This window comes from Stegastes partitus, unplaced genomic scaffold (genome assembly GCF_000690725.1).
Source record: "Stegastes partitus isolate 25-593 unplaced genomic scaffold, Stegastes_partitus-1.0.2 Scaffold82, whole genome shotgun sequence".
Classification (NCBI taxonomy): Eukaryota; Metazoa; Chordata; class Actinopteri; family Pomacentridae; genus Stegastes; species Stegastes partitus.
Window position 1 is genome coordinate 770,367 of NW_007577813.1, and position 20,298 is coordinate 790,664.

Genomic DNA, 20,298 nt, shown 5'->3' on the forward strand with positions numbered 1-20,298 from the left:
ATTTTCAGATTGGCCACCGGATCTCTGGATTTGACCATGAAAACTAATAAGAAAAAAATCCTGAGCTGTAGGAATGCGGTATTTCGTGATCTGTGATCACTTCTTTTCCAATTCATTTCTATGGGAGCCAGGGCTTTTTGGAGCCAGCAGCTCGCAGACGCACGTTGTTGACACTTCCGGTTTGGCTTCATTTTTCAGGGCCAGTTGCTACGTCCATCTTTTATACAGTCTATGTGTTCACCAAATGTCATCCAAACGCTGTGTCACAGCTTCCACCTGTTCTGGGTATGGAGGTTTGCTAAATACGGTATATTTATTTGAACTCTGTGTGGCTCCTAAACAATATTCTTGTCATACAGGTATAAGCTTCTTTTACAGCATTAGGAGTAAGTGGAAGATTAGAATTTCAAGGTTGGACTACTATGACAGGTTCTGTGGTTGCATTTATAGCATTTTTATTTTAGCACATCTGATTATTTAGTGCGGAAATATGCAGAGACAAGCCACATAAACAGCTTTGAAAATTCAGGTTGTGGATTTTGGTCACAGTAAATGTCCTGCATGTAACTTCACATCCTGTAACAGTGTCTGGAAGCACTCCAGGACTTGACATCTCTCTTTATGCAACAGGACATTTTGTCAGATGTTCCCAAAATAAAATGAACTCCAGCCACTGTGACAGAGCGTTTTCATTTGTCATTAACAGATAAGCCGCATTTTTTTTTATTGTGTCATTGTTGTAACGCCGGTGATCATCCACAGCTTAAAAGCGGAGTTTATCTCTCAGAAGGGAGCTTGTGGTTATCGCTGCTCTATATAATGGTGTAAATCATTGTTATGGTGTGGATTCATGTGACGCTGACCCCTCTAATGGCACCAGCATGAACTCCCAGTGTGATTTAAGGCCGGTTGTGATAGCGGGCCCTCCCTTCCCTCCGCATCGTGTAAACGCGTGAACGGCCACGTGTGACAACATGCGGCGCTGACTCAGCTCGCTGTAATGCAACAGACTCTTTGTTTTTGATCTCGTGTCTCAGCATTAGGTGTCAGTCACAGCGGCGATCGTGAAAGGACCGCTTTCTTTCTGGCGTTTTAGCTGTCACGCTCGGCCACGGACAGATGGTCTGAGGGAAAATATCAGTGACAAGTGATTGGCTCCCAATTGTTGTGTCAGTTTGAAACAGCTCAGTTAGCTGAGTGATGCATTAGCAACTCGAACGGCGTGAGTTTTACTTTCAGCTCACATGCAGTGCTCGAAATGTATGCATGAATTTGTCCTGCGCTGTCACTTGGACGGACAAGGGGAGCAGGATATCTGCCAAAGACGTAAGCCGGGGCCTTATTTTGATCGCCACGGTGGGTGTAACGAGGCTTTGCACACTTGCTACTTTGCCTCTTTGTCCATTGGCTCCTTCTCAAATCTAATAGCTCAGGTCATTGCAGCTTCGCCCCAGGCGTTGAGGACACAATTCCACTTCCTTTGATTTTCTAAAGAAAGGCCAGAATTCTGGGGAGAGTGCATTTAACCTTTGGGAGACGGATAAGAAAGCTGCTCTATCGATTCGTTTTGCTCAGAAAATGAGGGGTGGGACTTTCCTCCGGCCAGTTGAAGGCTGCTGAAGACACCGGTTTAAGTTTATCATGATGATTATTACTGGCAAAATGTTATGCAAATTTTTTTTCTTGTCTTTGACATTTGCTGTACATGATGTTTTAAAATTTGCAAGCATGTGTGATTGAAATGAGCTTGGCCGACGTTTTACTCGTTTCTTGCATCTCTTCATGTAAAAGGTTTCCTACAGTCAACAAAAGAATTTCAAAACACTTTTGTCATCCACTCAAAGAAATTATCCATCTTTAAAGAAATGCTCTTTTTCATTGTTGTTGTTGCGCTCATACATATTTAATGGCAAACCAGCAACCAAAATAACGTTTTGAAGCCAGACAACGTAGCGATGACAGATTCTCTCGCTGATGCAAAACATTAAAGACGGTCTGTGATGCGTTGCCTCAGCATCGCCACTCTTCCTCGGCAGTTACCTTTATCCTAATCCTCCCTTAAATAGCTCCGTGGCTAGCCACGATGCTAACCACTGCCAAGTCTGAAGGTCGCACGCCTTTGATCTCTCAGTCTAGTGCAGCGCTTTATTATCTTTTAACTTTGTTTTCAACTCCAGTTAGGGCCTGAGCCAGTGGAAGAGTGGGAGCTGTCAGCGATACTCAGTGCAGATATAATGCTATTTAAATGCTAATGTGTTAAGAGGAGCAAAACGACCTTTACTCACACTCTGCACGCGGGCGGAGCGGCAGCACAAAACAGAAGCCCTTAATAAATGAGCCTCTTCCTCTGACTCTGTTTCCCATCCCTGCACATCTCGTGTCAGGTGCAAGGTGTGTTTATCACAGCTGATCCCGGGGAGGCTTTGACGACATTATAGAGCCGGGTATTGGTTCAGGTGTTGAGTCAGACATGATTGGATGATTACGTGTTTTAAGTTGGATGTGACTGGTTTATTTTGTTCGGGGCGGGAAACGTCTTTTTGTGAAGACTTTCTATCATTGCCGAGATAAAGCTCAACGGTGATTTGGATTGGCCTTCAATCTAAAGCCGACAGCATTAAGGATCCCCGCCTTTTCCCTCTCCTTAAAATATCCAATTTTCTTGTTCAGCTCCATCTCTAGAATCATTAGCGTCATCACCGTCAACATTTGCGATAGCCAGACATCCAAAGAAAATTTGGAGCTGTAATTGAATTGCCATTACATTTGTAAATTCACCTTCCATCCCAGCAGTCCATCTAAGCGGTTGGCACCCTTGCCAGGAAGCCGATAATGTGATGGCAGGTGCTGGTATCAGTGTAAAAACAACAAGCCCTCTCCCTGTCCACAGATGTCACTGGTACTTGTCTCCCTGTTTGCAGACTACTTGCCAGAAAGATGCACACGGACCAAAAGGGCTGCTTTCTCTCAATCTGCTTGGTGTAAATATTAAATAACCTTCAAGAGACTTACTTTTGGAATCAGGGTTCTACTTCTTTTTTCTTTCTTTCTTTCTTTCCTGTAGCTGATGTTGAATTCTGTATCAGCAGTGGAAAGAGAAATGGAGGGCGGATGAGTCTGTCATCTGTCGTATAATCCCAGGAAGTGCCATAACTCTGCGGGTAGATAATTTATTCAGTGCAGCTCCCCGAGATACCTCAAGGAATAGTCAGCCGTCAGAGAAAGGCCTTGGAGTAAGACGGTGACATAACTTCAGACAGAAACGTAGCATCACATCAATCTATAATGCACCATCATCCGTCTGCTGCAATTACCAGCAGGTAATCACCTGGACTGACTCGGGCCGAGCAGCTTCACCTGATTTAGCCTCTTTCAATACGTTCGGTAGCAACGCTTTCGATTGCTTACTTATGTACAGCCTGACAAAAAAACAGTTCATCCTCGGGGAAAATGTCTTATCTTTTTTTTTTTTCCCTCATGCATGCTTAGAGTAGCCTGGATTAATTTTACATCAGGCTGCCAAGTAGACATCCTCATGTAAGACTGGTAAACAGCGAGAATATGTTTTCATCTCGACAGATGGAGGACGACAGCAACAGAGGAGCACGGCTGCACCTCAGGGGTTGAGATCTTAGACCTCATTAAAAATAAGTTTGAAAGGAATAAATTTTATCCAATTTGAAAGATGAAAAGGAACATCCACCCTTAGTTACACTTCACTAACAGCACAGTAAGTTATTCTGATGATCTGGCGCGCAGGTTGTTTGATCTGTGAATGTGGGGACTTTGTCAGAGCTATTGACAAAATAATCAAGAGGAAAATCCTCATTGTAGGTTTGTAACGTATGTACAAAAGGGAGGCTTTCACAGTGGTATTTGAATGTAGGAGCAAAAATGTCATCGTCTGTTCGTCAGTTTTAGGACAACTGAGCACTAATGTTGAGGGTGCACGAGTCATGAGATGTCTGTGAAGGTTCCTCAGTGGAAATTTACTATCAAAATCCCTGCAGTTTTATTATCAGGCGAACACGTCTGGGCTTGTGGATACATCAGAAAACACAATACAAACACACATTTAATATGTTGGGAATGAATTATACACCAATGAAGCACCAACATGTCATTCAAATGTCTTTCAACAGAACCAGTTAAATCATCTTAATGGCCTCTAGTACGAGTGACACTGCAGTTAAAATTAAGTTTATTAACGGTGCTTTCTAGCATGTCCGGATGTTGCTTTTTATACGCAAGAAGGCATATCATAAGTGGAGAACATCGTCAGCTTCATGACTGAGCGTTTCCACCTTGCATCTGCAGTGTACCAGTGACAGTCTGACAAACACAAAACTCCCAAGGTTTCATTCCTAACAAATCTAAGGAACCAATAGTTCCAACTTGCAGGGTGGAGTGTTCTGTATCTTGTAATTTGTAAGGCTAAATGACTCCAATATAGGAGCTTGCCATTGTGCAGCACGGAGAGGTTTTACAGTGTTTGAGTCATAGGTGAGCTGGTGTGCTCGAGCTGCCACAAACAGAGGGGAGTGAGTGGACAGAAAGGCAGGAAACAACAATGTAGTCACATATTTTAAGCCATAACAGGATTATTTAGCAGAGAAAAAGTAAATGTGTAATGTTGATACACATAGATGAGTTCTCAGGGTTTAAACCAAGGACTGGACTCTGTGGGCCTGCATATATTCTACCACTTTGGCACTGTAGCGTGTTAATAATATGTTTTGTTTGCAGGTAATGAGTTGGAAATGTATGCAGACTTCATACTTGAAATTCCCTGTAAGAGGTTTGGTCTTGAACTTATTGTTTAAGACTTTACAATGTTGAGAACTCCACCCATTGTGTTTCTTCCTATTCGGAAAGTTATCACAGGTAGGCTGCAAGTATTTCTTTAAAGGATGGTTTATAGTAATGAGTACACCTGTACAATAGTGTCCTTGATGTCCTTTGTGTTAAGGTTGAATGTAGCGCAGTAAATGTAGAATAATTTAGAGTTGGAGGGTTTTTGGATGTGCAGATAAGCCTCTCAGCTTTTTAAATTCAATCTTTGAAAGGCCAGTTCCCAATGTTACATCCCATGTGAACCATGTGGAGCAGAGCTGTTCCTAGTCATGTCAATTTGGCAAATAAGATGGTGACTTGAGGTGGTTTTGGCTTTTTCAAAAAATAGTTAATGCCCATAATTGGAGATGGAAACACTTTTTTTCAGATAAGTTGTGACATAACTAAAAAGTTAAACGTACTTGACTGATTAAGTGTTTCCACTTTTTTTGTAGTCTTAGTTGACAGCATGAAACATGGCCAGTACCAGCTGGTGTGCAAGAATAATTATAACGATCCCGACTGAAAACAATTCCTGAAGACATCTCTCCATTTTTCTAGCATAGATGCTCAAAGTTTGTTTGTTCCTTCTTCTTGGCAAACAAGTGTTTTTTTTTTTCTCCTGCTACTGTGTGTGTTACTGCCATGTAGCGTACACCGTATACCGTATACCGCAGCCGAGTTTGTTTGCTTGTTAACAGATACAAGCCTAATTTGAAATTTTTGGATTGTTTTGAAAAATTCCAAAGATGTGCTTCAAATTTGCTTTTAAAAAAATGAGATGAAAACACAACAACCATTATGAAAATATCAAGGCAAAGGTCTTGTCATCGTAGTAAATCATAAATCTATATGAATTACTCTACAGGTTGTTACAGAAACGAGACAAGCCGGTTTCCATTCTTTGCGTAACCTTTAGATTACGTTTCATTGGACGAAGCAGCATTAATTTGTAAGAACAGCAGCAATAATAACTCCTGCATGACGTGACGCTGACAATTCTGTTCAGTGGAGTGCCTGAATAATCGTGACTGAGGCGGCCATAATAATATGGATATAAAGGTATCAGAATTAAGTTTCAGAATTTATGGAGTTGTTAACATGTTTCGTCTCAAGCTCATGAAAACTCTCCTTCGTTTTAATGGGAGTGAAAGTGCACGGGTTTGTGATGCGTGTCATTAGCAAGCAATGGAGCTTAGATATGAATGTTATTTGTGTTTGTTTCCTGTTTCATAAGACGGGGTGCAGGTAACTATGAAATGCTTTTCTACTGCAATATGCAACTCTTATAGAATAAAAACAAAGACGGGCAAACAACAAGATCATTATGAAATGAAGCAAAGTAGTCATGTGTATGATTTTCACACCTTAAAAAATAACCAAATTTTATGAGCATTTCTTAGTTAGTTGAAGGTAATATGAGTTTGGCATGAAGTCTTTCAGATTGCATTCATGGTTTATTCCACACATTGTTTCCAAAGCAATGTCTCACTGAGGCACAAGATCGATTATTCTGGGGGTCATTTATAATATAACGTGGAATTTTTAACCCACATCGTCCTGACGTGATTCAAAGGGAGGGCACTGCAATTAGAGGAGGAATCGACAGCGGTGTGGCACAAAGATAAAGTAAACCATACCTGTGATTAAGTTAAATACATCGGAATAGAGAGCTGGGACGTTTGCCCTTGGTGACCGATCACACAGAATTGGTTTTTAATCTCAGACTACATGGCCAACAGAAACAGAGAGGGAGGGTGCATTTGGTGATCGCCTCCCAAGGACTCCTATCCGGCCGTACGCCTCACAGCGCACTCCTCAGGGCTTTGACGGATGACACCAGCACCACGGAGTGATAGGCTATTATTTCACTTTGCATTGGATAAATGGCAATGCGGGCCTCTACCTGTTGCCTGCCCTTCTCGTTCTTTCATTCTTTTCTTTTTTTTTTCGTCCCCCATCTCTCCGGCGGTATGCCATCCCAGACCTGAATTGAAGGAGAAAAATAGGACGGCTGAGATTTTGTCTGTGCAATCTGTGAATTGCACTTCCACATTTCTGATGTGCTACTTTTAGTTTTCTTTTCTTTTTTTTTTTTTTTTTGAGTGCCCTGTAGTTGAAATGGATGTGGAGAGTGAGAGTATGGTGGATAATGACCAACTTGTATGTGATTTGGTCCTAAGCTTTTTTTTCCTCCTCATCATTAAGTGTGAAATGCATTTCTTTTTCGGGTAAAAGGCTTTTCTACCCTGAGTGTGATGTAACGTTTTCTCCCCCTCTCTCTCTTTCTTTCTCTGGTTCTTGCTTTCAGACCAACAGTATTCATGGTCGCCCTCGCAGTACTTCGATGAGGACAGCTACTCCCCTCCACCCAGGAACATGAAGGGTCTCTCAGGCGGCCGCCCTGCCCAGCTCCAGCTCACCTCCCCCACCGCCCACACCTGCGGCCTGGCTGATTGCGACCATTCCCTGGACCACCACCCCTACCATGGCGACTCACGGCCCCCCTCCTACCTCCTCAGTCCGACTGAGAGCTGCCCCCTCGATGGTCACCACCGCTGCTCCCCACGAAGCTCCATCCACTCCGAGTGCATGGTGATGCCGGTGTCCATGTCGGCCACTGACCACTCCATCTCTAGTAGCACTTTCCCCCGCATGCACTACGGCAGTGCTTCGCGGGACAGCGGTGGAAACACTTCTGGCGGCAGGGATTCCCACGACGACGGTGGCTCATCTTCGCGTGGTGGCAGTGGCAAAATGAACCGAATCCCAGCAAACCTCCTGGACCAATTTGAGAAACAGATGCCGCTGCACCGGGATGGCTTCCACACGTTGCAGTACCAACGCACGTCCACCACGACCACAACTACAGAGCAGCGCAACGAAAGCCCCGGGCGAATACGCCACTTAGTCCACTCTGTACAGAAGCTCTTCACAAAGTCGCACTCCCTGGAAGGTTCCTCCAAGATGAACGGAACCAAAAGCGACTCGCACAGGGACAGCTCACACCACCACCATCACCACCACCAAGGCCATCACAAACACAGCAAACGCAGCAAGAGCAAAGAACGCAAGTCCGACGGCAGCGGCAAGCAGCGCTCGGGAGGTTGGTGGAGTTCCGATGACAACCTTGACAGTGACAGCACGTACAGAACGCCAAGCGTCATGTCACGGCATCCCGTCGACCACATCAGCCACTGTTACCCTGACTCAATGCACGGCCACCTGGGGGGAGACCTGTCGCTAAAGACCTCCAAGAGCAACAACGACGTCAAGTGCTCGGCCTGTGAGAGCATAAGCATGGCGCCCGAAGGCAAGTTCATGAAGAGGAGTTCCTGGTCAACGCTAACGGTCAGCCAAGCCAAGGAGGCCTACAGGAAGTCCTCGCTTAACCTGGAGAAGCCCATGATGCCCACTGACCTCAAGCCCAACCTCAGGCCCTGCCACTATCTGCAGGTAAGTTTGGGTTCTTTTACTGTGAGGGTTGTACTGTACCTCTCAATCAAACAGTAGTGACCGTACAGATGCTATCATGCTCCAGCTCTACTGGGGTTAGGGGAAGCAACATGAAAACCTGTTGTTTTTGGCTTGGGTTAGGGTTGGTGTTGTCAATTGTTTAGTAATATATTGAGCAAACAAAGGGGGCAAAATTGCTGCTAAATCAATGAAGGACATTAAATATAAAGAGGGCTAACGGTGTGCCAACTCGCTAAGAAACATACAACAGAAAACACCCAAGTTCTCATACCCAAACAGAAGGCGGCACCACCCAACTCCTAGTCTACCTAACAGACAAACTCTTAGCTTAATGTGGTTGTGGTGCTAAAGCTCAACATGGCCCAGTCTGCAGGCAGTCAAACAAGTGCCTCATCACACAAATCACAAAGCTTTGAGCGACCAGTAACCGCTGGTAACTGGCGACAGAACACAAAAACAACCAGTAGCCATCAGCCATCAGATACAGGAAAATACAAGCTGCCAGCAAGTGTTGCAGAATAACACAGAATACATAAGGACCACAAGAGGGGACACATTAAATCACAGCAACCAAAACTGACAGGTTACTTTTAAACCCGGGTGTAGGGACAGTCCATGTCCAATCAGGCACAAGGATAGGGAAGTAAAGGAACAAGGACTGGAGCTTCAGGTCAATCAGCCAGGAAGAGAGGCAGGATGTAGAGAATGCAAAGAAGCCACCACCCCTGTCAGGAGCCCACACAAACTCATCTACATACTTGAAACAGGCTCAGCAATGATTCACCACAAGGATGGAAGGTGCAAGACCACCGGGGTTGTAACAATGCAGTGAAACATCACAGCCGCTGATGAAAAAACCCTGTTCAGGGCACTTGATTAGATAGACCAATACAAATGAATTATTCTCTGGCTTGGTTGATGAGTATTGGGAGAGACCGGTGAAAGAAGTAGACGGACGTTTGCATTGAGACTCATCTGACAGGTGAAAAACTGAAGATCTTGTTCATTTTATGTCTGATACTACGGTGATTGGGAATCGACTCAAATTAATGTAAGATGTATAAGAACTCCCGCCGCTGTAGCACAAAGACAAACATCAGTTCCAAGAACCGTAAGCATGCGCTGCACAAGAGAGACATTGTCAGTCAATTGACAAAGGAAGAAAAGCTGCTCATCTCAGCTGGATTTCTGATTGATCCGAAAGACAGTATTTTGTCTGTCTCTGCCCTGGATATCAAAATGCGAACCTATGCCTATGGCTCAGCATGTGGCTGGCAGTAGAAAGGACCAGCACAGCGGGACAAATCAATTAACTCTGTAAATCATCTGTGCCGGAGGGGAAGAGTTGGCAGTATGAGAATAAAAGAACAGAAATCGATGTTTATTTTTACCGTTGTGTTTTGCTGCGATTTCGCATCAGTCTCACTTTGGAAAAAAAAAAGGTAGCATTTAGCCCAGGCCCATGATCGGGCTCTGCAGGAGACCCCATAGCACTGTGGGGATCAATTCGGAGTGAGTCAGCACTTTCCACAGAAGTGTTTCACAGGTTTTATATGCATGCTGAAGGGTAAATGAAATAAGAAAGCATACTTATAAATCCCAAATTGCAAATCCAAGCAGGGAAAAATAGATTCTGTAACAATGCTGCAGAAAATACAGTATATAACAATGTGAGATCTGATAGTGTCATGTAAGTACCGCCTGCAGCCAAAATAAAATGAGCACTTCAGCACACTGGGAAAGAGGACTTGGAGACTCAGCGCTCTAAGCACAAAGTGTGTTGTATGGATTACAGACTGTTGTAAATGGAAAGCCAATACATTACTCAAATCAGCCAATGGAGCCAAAGAAAGCAGTCTATCTAAGTTTACATCAACAGAAAGTTTCTCAGGAGGACTCCCTTTGACTAGCATATTTTTAAACATAACTGATCATCACTTTGAATCAGTCAGACAGTGCACTCATCCACTTAAATTTTTTACAATTCCAGTAAGTGCAGTAATCTCTCAATAGGGGGGGAGTCGCAGTGGTTAGCGCCCCCCCTTCCTCTTCCTCCCATCCACTTGGTCATTCAGCTGAGGTAGTGTCCGAGTCGCGGCACTATAAACACTTCTAAAAATATCCTCCTCCCCTGCTTCCTGCCGCAGGGCTATATTTAGCCCAGCGTTATCAATCCAAGCCGTACAGGGTGTGACACATCTTCCCTCCCCGGAGGAGAATCAATGCCCTCTCAGGGACCTCTCAGAGAAGATGTATTGAAGGAGAGGCCGGAGAGAAAGTTGGAGATGCATACAGCCGAGGTTTATGGCTCTGAGGATGCATTTAGATGCTCCTGGAAGCGGAGGGGAGGAAAACAAAGCAAGACGAGAGAAAGGAGACGGCTGTTTTCGCTCCCCACGGCTACTATTGCTGCTCATCAGCAGGGGCAGTCAGGCAGACGGATAGACCCAATAGTCAGGAATGATCCTCTGCACACACTGAGGGGTCACATTGAGAGTATTCACTTCCTGCTGCTGCTGAATTGGGATTGCCCACAACTGTCTGCACTGTAACAGCATAAACTGTATCCAGAGAGTGCGTGTGCCGAGTGTCTGTGTCTATGTGTGAGTGACAGTGCATGCGGGTGGGTGTTTTCGCTGTTTATCGCACACCAGATGGTTTGATGATGTGCTCGTCACCTTGTTTGTGTCCTTGGTTGATGACAGAGGAAATAAAAAACTTCTGAAGTGTTGTAAAAGTATGAGGCTGCCAACAGAATGATTTGTCTTGCCGAGGCTCCGAACACGCAAAACTTTCGTTCTAAAATGCTTAACTTTTTGCTACGTTTACGCCAAGTATCCACACTACTCTGGCATTTGGAGAAGTGTAGCCCCATTTGACCCTCTCCTCTCCAAAAGAAAGAAAAAACCATCAGTCTTGACTGTTCGATGTTAATTTAACATGGGTAACAAATTGGGCATTGCTGACCTTGGTGTTGGTGTTAGCATCATCTCATCGTGTTCCAGTTAAAGAATTAGAGATCAACTTTTTTCCAGGTTCGATACCAAGTATTAGTAATTAAGGACCCTGATAACGGATAAAAATGGAAAATCTTGGTGTCAAAATTCAGAATAACAAACTCTAACACAAAACGTTGTTGAAATGCCGTAGATGATTTCAGTGCTGATGCCATTACTCGTAACGTTACCCAATCAGAGGGTGCTGTAGGCGGGATATTGCTCAAGATTATAGAGTGTTCTACAGATAAAGAGAAGAAGCTGCATCAGTACCATAGTTGAGCATAAATACATTTACTTTGAAAAATAGCAATACTGATCATCGCAAAAAATTTGGAGTATCAGATCTGATAACTAGCTTGGCTAATAATCAGTTGACCCCTTAAAGAAATCTCTGGTGTTATTTTTTTGCCTTTGTTGATCGTCCTCCATCGTATCTTAATGCATTTGAACGGTCATGGGCACGCCCGCCGATAGGGGGGGACAAACGGGTCTGCTGTCCCGGGCCCGGAGTGGGCGGGGGGGCCCAGAACTGGACCATCATTGAATTGTGGATTTTGTTTTTCCCCAAAGAGGGGCTATTAATGGAAAGAAACAGTGCAATATTCGAGTTAGAAGTTTTAATTTGTTTTCGTCTGAACTGTCCTTAATATCTTTGGAGTTGCCCTCCACCCCCACCTCCAACATAAAATGGTTTGGCCCCTGACCAAAATCTGATGTGCTTTTATTGGAAGGAAAATTCGCCGCATGGCATTTGGAGTGCAAATCTAAACATGGCACACCAGCGGTAACCTAACTTGCAGTGGTAAATATTATCTAATTTCCTGCTATATGAAGAATGTACATACAGCTTAATGTTAACCATTTCTATGAATGCTAGTCGGGGGGGGGCATCTAATGTCATCTTGTCCCGGGCCCAGGGAAGGCTGTCAGCTGGCCTGATTAAGGGTACTGATAATGGAAAAAAAGGAAAATCTCGGTGTCAAAATTCAGAATAACAAACTAACGCAAAACTTTGTTGAATTGCCGTAGATGATTTCAGTGCGGATGCCATTACTCGTAGCGTTTACCCAATCAGAGGGTGCTGTGGTTTGGATATTGCTCAAGATTATAGAGTGTTCTACAGATAAAGAGAAGAAGCTGCATCAGTACCATAGTTGGGCATTAATACATTTATTTTGAAAAATAGCAATACTGATCATCGCAAATAATATGGAGTATCAGATCTGATAACTAGCTTGGCTAATAATTGGTTGACCCCTTAAAGAAATCTCTAGTGTTTTTGCCTTTGTTGATCGTCCTCCATCATATCTTAATGTATTTGAACAGTCATGGGAATTGCGTGTTTAGCGTGTTAGTATAGACGGAGATTATTTCTGTAAGGGTGACACGACCCTCATCTGGACGGAGATCGTTTTTGTCTTTGCAGTGAAAACGTGTTAGCGTGGACACAGCCTGAGGTGTGTGAGCGGGATAGCACGTGTGCATGCATGAGAGATCAATGAAGTGGACATTGGAGAAGACAGAGATAGATTAATATTGGCTGCTCTTTCTCTGAAATGACAAATGTGGGGGAATCAGACCTGGCATTAGCCATTGCTCCCTGTCGCTTCACAAATTAGGTCCAATTAGCCCTCCCCAAGACACGCACACACACGTGTTGTTATTCCATCAAGACTTATGAGCCTCATATTAATGAAAAGAGGTAATTGTGACATTCATCTGCTGATGGCAACAGAATGTGAATATACAGTATATAATACAAATGAGTACACCCCAGTGCAATATCATTTACATGTCAAATTGGTTATAATTGTATCACCTAACAACAGCTTTAGTATTTCCAAGTTGAGTAGTCGGATTTTTGCTCTTTTCTATAATTAAGAACAAAGTAGATTTACTATTTATAAAGAAGGATACTTGTGTTGCAAATTTCTAGAGAGATGATCTGCCCTGGTTAGTGTTGCTTGTTACCCTCCTCTATAAAATGTGGTGTACTTATCCAGGTAATGGTTTTCAAGTTTTTGTTCTTCTTACTCTTGTGTGGTTTTTGTAGGATGCTTTGCATCACTGGCATGCTGAAATATTCCTCTTTTGTCAAACCTCAGAGTCAATTTGTCAGCCAGTATTTTGGTATATCCCCATTAATGTCATCTCCCATAAATGTTGTCTCCCAAACACCTTTTGTACTCATTCAGCCCCGTATCATCACACTCCTCTGTTTGTACTTCACTCTTAGGACTATACATTCACTGTGGCAGACTTACGCCAAACATGCTGGACTCCATCTCAGCCGGACAAATGTTCAGTAAGCTTCTGTTCATGATCTTAAGCAAAGTTATATCCAGCCGTTTTTTGCCAAGTAAACAAGGGTTTGTTTGTTTTTTTCTTGGATGATATCTGCAGAGGGTTAGGTGATGCAATAACCTTTGTGGTGTCTGAGCTGTCAGGAACTCTAAATTTCCAGTGACAGCCAAGTCTGAAGCAGCTGTCTGTCAGTTTTTCAGAGCTAGATTCTGGAAGCAGAGCATTGCCATGACATCAATTTAATATAACAGCCACTGTAGCTCTGATTAGTGGTACTAAGGCTCGGCTTGTAGCTCCTGCTTACTGCTGCTATTGTGTTACCACTGATTCTGGTTGGGAACCAACCTTTTCCATCTTTGAGACCTCACAATCAGATTTTAGAATTTGAATTGCAATGTCTTTTCCATGTGGAGCCATGATGTAGACAATCAGATAGGCTCAGCCATTTGGTCCCAACATGAGAAAGTTCTGTTTTTCACAGACCACTTTATAACTGTGTTCATGGAGTCAAACTAACTTAAAATCATAGGTGTTATCAATTTAGTTTAAGTGGTCACAGGTTTTCTATTTTGTACGTCAGTGATCACAGGTGTGTTCACTTTGCTTGCATTGGGTTTCTTGGGTTGCATTGGGGCTGTAAGGTGGCTCAGTGGTTAGCACCATAGCCTTGCAGCTAGAAGATCCCTGGTTCGCGTCCCAGGTTAGGAGGCCTGGGATCCTTTTGCGTGGAGTTTGCATGTTCTCCCCGTGCAGCGTGGGTTCTCTCCGGGTTCTCCAGCTTCCTCCCACAGTCCAAAACATGTTGAGGTTAATTGGTGATTCTAAATTGTTAGTAGGTGTAAATGTGAGTGTGCTTATTTGTCTCTAAGTGTAGCCCTGTGATAGACTGGTGACCTGTCCAGGGTGTCCCCTGCCTTCAACCTGAGTCAGCTGGAATAGACTCCAGCCCCCCTATAACCCAAGTGAGGATTAAGTGGTGTTTAGAAAATGGGTTTCTGCTTCTGTATTTGTGATATAGTCCCTCTAAAGTCTGTGTTTTTCTTAAGAAGTAATACTCTACTGTTGAACTCAGAACTAATGTAACTACTGAGAGACAAGTTTGACTCATTTGACATTTGCAGGATGTAATCACTTGAATACTGTAGACGTGTGGGCTATCCTTCCTCTGCCATACGCCTGATCTGCAGTAACAGGTGCAATCCATGCATCCTCCAGCTTTCTTGCATCCAGCGCATAACTTCCAACAACAATAACTTTGCCTTCCTGACAACTCTCAGCCCTGATTAAGGCAGCTGCTCCAGCAAACCCAAGCCTGTTCTCTCCCTGCATACAGTAGTGTGGTACAATGAGAGGATTAGTCTTTTGATAGTTTTGCTGATAGGGCATTGCGAAGGGATTTAATAGGCCAATTAATTGCCATGTTGGCTTGCCAAAGGTGGAGCTTGAGAGGCAGAAAGTCTGCTGATTAAAATACAAAAGGAAAGTGCAAAGTAGCAGAAACAGAACTGGCACTGTGACGGAAAGCTACAGGAACACACACCTCCACTCACACAGGGGTTTCCTAACATTTTCATTAAGGAGTTCCCAGATAGCAGTCAGGCCATGAACCACTACTTAGTGAGATTTTTGTCCCAGGAACCCAAGGATCAGACAGCAGTTTGTTGCTAAATGCTACTCATCTCTGTTGCCCGAGGCCACTATGTGACTTTGTGGTTACCACCATGTCAGCAAGCATCTGCTTGTATTTGTGTTTTATTATCTCAAACCTCAAGATTCGACAAGGAGGTAGCCGGGCTATAACCGTTTAATAGTCAGTTGTTAAGCACATTCTACAATATATTTTTCCTGTGTGCCACTGCTCTCCAAAGCCAAATCAATAATAATGGCCAACAATAATAGCGTCCTAATTCTTGAAGGGTTTAATAGCTATATTTGCTGCTTTGGTAGCATTTTCTTGCCAAGATTTCTTCAGCGTAATAGTGTCTTTTAACATAGCAGTTCATGCCATTTGGAGCAAACACAGCCTAGGGCTCAGGTTTAGACTTGTAGCATCTCATCGTCTGAGTTTGGAGACTGTGGAGGTGTTAAATAGTAATCCCAGACTTTCATTGTAGTGGATCTGATTGGTTATTTCCTCTATTTGAAGTGTTTATAGCTCTTTTCCATCTGTTATATTAGTATGAGCAGTTCTTATCAGTTGCTTGTGGGCTGATATTTGAAGTAAAAATATTTGCTTGGTATGATCTGAGCAACATGTGGCATACTAATAAAAGCTGGTGAGCAAAGTAAAAAGAGCTATTGGACGACCACACAAATCATGTTTTGTTTTTTTGTAGTCACAAATAATGTTGCGTATCTGCTGGATGTTTGCTGGAACATTAACCTTAACAGCCAGTGATGTGGGATGGGCCATGTATGGACGAGGCGTGTCAGAAAGGTTTCAGGACTGGTGTCACAAAAGATATTGTTCAAACCCAAACTACAAGTTTTCCTCTTGGAAGTAATCCCACTGGAGTCTAACACACTTCCCCAGCCTTCTCTGCCACACCGCCATGCACTCCTGGAAGGATTCTTCCACAATCGTCAACAGCTCCGTCGTCACAGCCATCTTGATGTCGTCCACGTCTTCAAAATGGATCCCCTTGATGAACCCCTTGAGCTTGGGGAAGAGGAGCAAATCCCACGGAACCAGGTGGGGTGAGTAGGGAGGTTGCTCCAGCACGGAGATGTTCTTCTCAGCCAGGAACTGTCGGATGCTCAGGACATCATGAGCAGGCGCGTTGTCATGGTGAAGTAGCCACGACTTGTCCTGCCACAACTCTCGCCTCTTCTGTGAACGAAGCAAACGCTGCAGGATCTCTTTGTAGACGTGCTGGTTGATCATCTGAAGGGGAAAACTCGTAATTTGTAGTTTGAAATATATCTTTAGTGACACCAGTCTTGGAACTTTTCTGACACACCTCCTATGTGGGAGTAACGCAGATGAGAATCAAGGACCAATTTGCTGATTCCATTAATACAACACATCTTGGACTCTAGCAGCTGATGTGGACTAACAGAACCAGAGATTGTGATGGGGAGCAAGTTAACACAAAAGACTTTTCGTATTAAAGCCCCTATCTTGATTAAATCCCTAAAAGCCCATCTCAGTGTATCAAAGTTTCATATTTTTTTCCCATTATGGTGGTCTCTCTTTCTACTCACCCTTCCCTGCTTGCTGCTACTCGAGCACACCAGCTCACCTGTGACCCTGCTCAAACACTGTAAAGCTAACTAGTCAATGTAAAGCTGTAATGCGGGTTTAATTTAGCTATACATGTTGTAACAGGACACTGATTCCAAAGAAGAATAATGATATAGAAAGTCTGCATGGTGACAGGATTGGTTCCTTTGGCTTGTTAGTCCTTATTTGTCAACCAATTTCCTGCTGCTTTCAACAACAGTAGCCTTCTAGACAATGGCTTTAACTCCCTGCGTCCTCACCTTGTGGAGTCCTGGTCACTTTGGTGTTCACCAAATCTGTTTTGGTCACCATCAAAACTCTGCTATTATGGATTTGATATGGATAATAGATACAGATTTTCCAGTCAAGAGCGCGCTTCACTTTAAATCTCTCTGGAATCTCTATGTCAGAATCAATTACTGCCATTTCACCGGAGTGAATGAATTTCCGATGTGCAGCTGTTACCACCTGAGCCTATAAGCTCGCAACAAAGGGGAGGCTGGTATTAATAATATGTGGATGAAGGAAAAAGTGATGGTAAAAGTGACGCAGCAGGGCAAGTAAAGGGTAGCTAAGAGTCATCACAACAAGAGGGAACCTCATCCTCCTCTTTTATCCGCCATCAACATCCAACAACAGTCTTTTAAAATTTAGCAAAAGGAAAACATGTCTTTTTGGTGCTGCTCTTTTTCTGTCGAGGGTTCTTCACCTTTTTTTGCTCTGAAAGGGTTTATATCCTCTCGGCCTCTTGAGACAGCTCTCCAGAAAACTACTAGAGTGAAGAGTTTGATGAGTTTTGACTGAATTTGTTTCTCCTGTCCTGTCCTTCTTTTGTCCAAACGTTGGACACTTTACATGTTGTTATTCAAAATCACGCTCACAGGACAACTGAAATATCTCATCAACTACTGGACTAATTGGCATGAAGTAAGTATAGACAGCTATTGTTCTTAAAGCATGCATCCTGTTAATTTTGCCGATCTCCTGACATTTGTACTTTAGCGCCCCCAGCAGGCCAAAGTTTTCAGTTCTCCAGTAAAATCTCTCAACAGGATGGATCGGTGCAAACTTTCGTGCAGCTGATTTTTGTCGTAGAGACGATTAACCCTGAATTCTTGAATGATCTCTTGACTTTACCTTGTGTTAGCCTCAGCTGTTTATTTGTTAGTTTATTTAAAAGGATCCGCATTAGTTGACGCCAAGACGTCAGCAGGTCTTCCTGTGGTCCAGACAGTAAAATATCAAAAACAAGCATTACAGTGTCAAGCAAAAATAGAACAAACAAAAAAAACCAACAAAAACACATAGAAATACATAGAAAAATACATTTAAAAAATACATAGAAGAATATCATATGGAATAATACATAAAAGGGCTGCAGGGTGGTGCAGTTGGTAGCACTGTTGCCTCGCAGCAAGAAGGTTGCCGGTTCGCGTCCCGGTGGGGGCACTGGAATTTTTCTGTGTGGAGTTTGCATGTTCTCCCCAGGTTCTCCAGCTTCCTCCCACACAGTCCAAAAACATGTTGAGGTTAATTGGTGATTCTAAATTGTCCATAGGTGTGAATGTGAGTGTTCTTAGTTGTCTGTCTCTAAGTGTAGCCCTGTGATAGACTGGTGACCTGTCCAGGGTGTCCCCTGCCTTCACCTTGAGTCAGCTGGGATAGACTCCAGCCCCCCACGACCCTAGTGAGGATTAAGCGATGTATAGATAATGAATGGATGGATGGATGTTTATGTTTCTGTGGACTGATTTTATCTGCCTTCTTATACTTTTGTGTGAAGCACTTTGAATTACCTCTGGTACAAAGTGTGCTATACAAATAAACTGCCTTACCTAAAACAATCCATCCAGTGAGTATCAGAAACAGGCATTGTGGCTGCATCCTTTGTTAATTCAAACAAGTTAAGCGTTAGACTTGGATTCAGAGTCAGCTTCACAACTATCTCTGATGTTGCTTCATGTAACACTTCGAACCAAAAGGACAAGATTAAGGGAACCAGGCAGCAGCTTTTTAGCACACGGCTGTTTCCTTTTCCTTCCATTATTGAGCGTTTCTGTTTGCACTTCCACGCTAACATCTGATAAAACAAAGTGTCAGTAAACAAACAGCATGAGGACGAGATTTCCGTCGAGACTTCTAAATGTTGCACATGTGGTCGTTTATGTGTGAAAGTAGGAACGCGAGAGGAGAAGAGTCGGTGGTGGGCGTACAGTCGGTGTTCAGACGGAGAGAAAAAAAAAACGCAAGGAACAACGCACCTGCTCCAACACACCCATCGTGTCCGTGTAATCTTGTGGGAGGAAATGAGGGGCTGGAGGCTGGTGGTGGGTGGGATTACCAATGATTGAACCTGTAAGAGCTCTTTAATTCTCTTCTCTTCCTCCCTCTCCACAATTTCTCAATCTTCCTACACTGTATCCCTCCCGCACGTCCCTCTCTCTCCGTCTGCATCCGTCTCCGTCTATCTCACTCTGTTTCTTTACTTAATAGCAGTGACTTATGTTTCTTAGTGGGTGTATAGATAGAGCCGCAGAGTTAATCAATGAAATGCACTGCTGCACTGCAGGAGCATTAGCTGAGGCCTGCCTAGCCCCACCGCCCAGCACACACACACTTATACACAACACATTCCCGTTGACCTCCCACAGAGATGCAGATCAAAGCACTGAAAGCAAAGGTAGACATGCAAAGCTAATGTGCCAAAGACTGCACAGTCCTGCTATGAAACGCTGGTGAGCCATTTCAGTGGCAGCAAGGTTTGTCACCAAACCAACATTCTGACGTCGATGTGGTACCCGATCAAATATATCAATACAAGTAATGACATAACGTGACAGAAAATGCAACTTTTAAAAAACAAAACAGAATTTAAAGGCTGAAAAAAATAGTTTGACAATATGAATGCAAGGCAACAGAAGATGTTGCTGATTTAATATCTAGGAGGTACTGGAGGAACTCTTCATTACCAGCTGCTCTTTACATGTTCACGTCTCTTCAGCTTCACATGTCACACGTACACGAGGTCAAATCCTTGCAGAGATAAGTGCCGCAGGACGTCAGCGCACATTTTAATTACCCACCTTCGCTCTTTCTGCTAGAATTCAGTTGATCCGTTATAAGTGGTGTTGCTTGTGAATGGAAGACTTTCAGCAGCTTGCAAGTAAAATTATGTTGGTGAAAGCTGCATTTACGTGCAGAGATGTTTCCCACAGTAGCAAGTTAATGTAAATTATGAAGCCAAATTTAACAGCCCAAGTCACCATGTTTGTCAGCAAGATGCTCTGCCAAGCTGAATATGTCGACTCCTCTGGTCAACATACTTCCTTAACAATGTACATGGGCTTGGCTATGTCGCTGAAATCATGCCATATTTCACTTCTTGCATCTGCTCTGACAGTTCGTGGATGGTCGCCAAATGCACTTGTGTTTGCAGACGTGTTTCTTCATGAAAGCTGCATT

The 20,298-nt window shown here is 43.5% G+C and overlaps 1 protein-coding gene across 1 annotated transcript in view; it reads left to right on the forward strand.

Moving 5' to 3' along the window:
- dlgap2a (discs, large (Drosophila) homolog-associated protein 2a) overlaps nt 1–20,298 on the forward strand; it is a 146,281-nt gene that overhangs the window by 64,834 nt on the left and 61,149 nt on the right. The window contains exons 2-3 of the mRNA XM_008276886.1: nt 7,145–7,508; nt 7,542–8,289. Coding sequence (XP_008275108.1) covers nt 7,213–7,508; nt 7,542–8,289 — 1,044 coding nt within the window. The 5' untranslated portion in view covers nt 7,145–7,212. The remainder of the gene's footprint in view (nt 1–7,144; nt 7,509–7,541; nt 8,290–20,298) is intronic.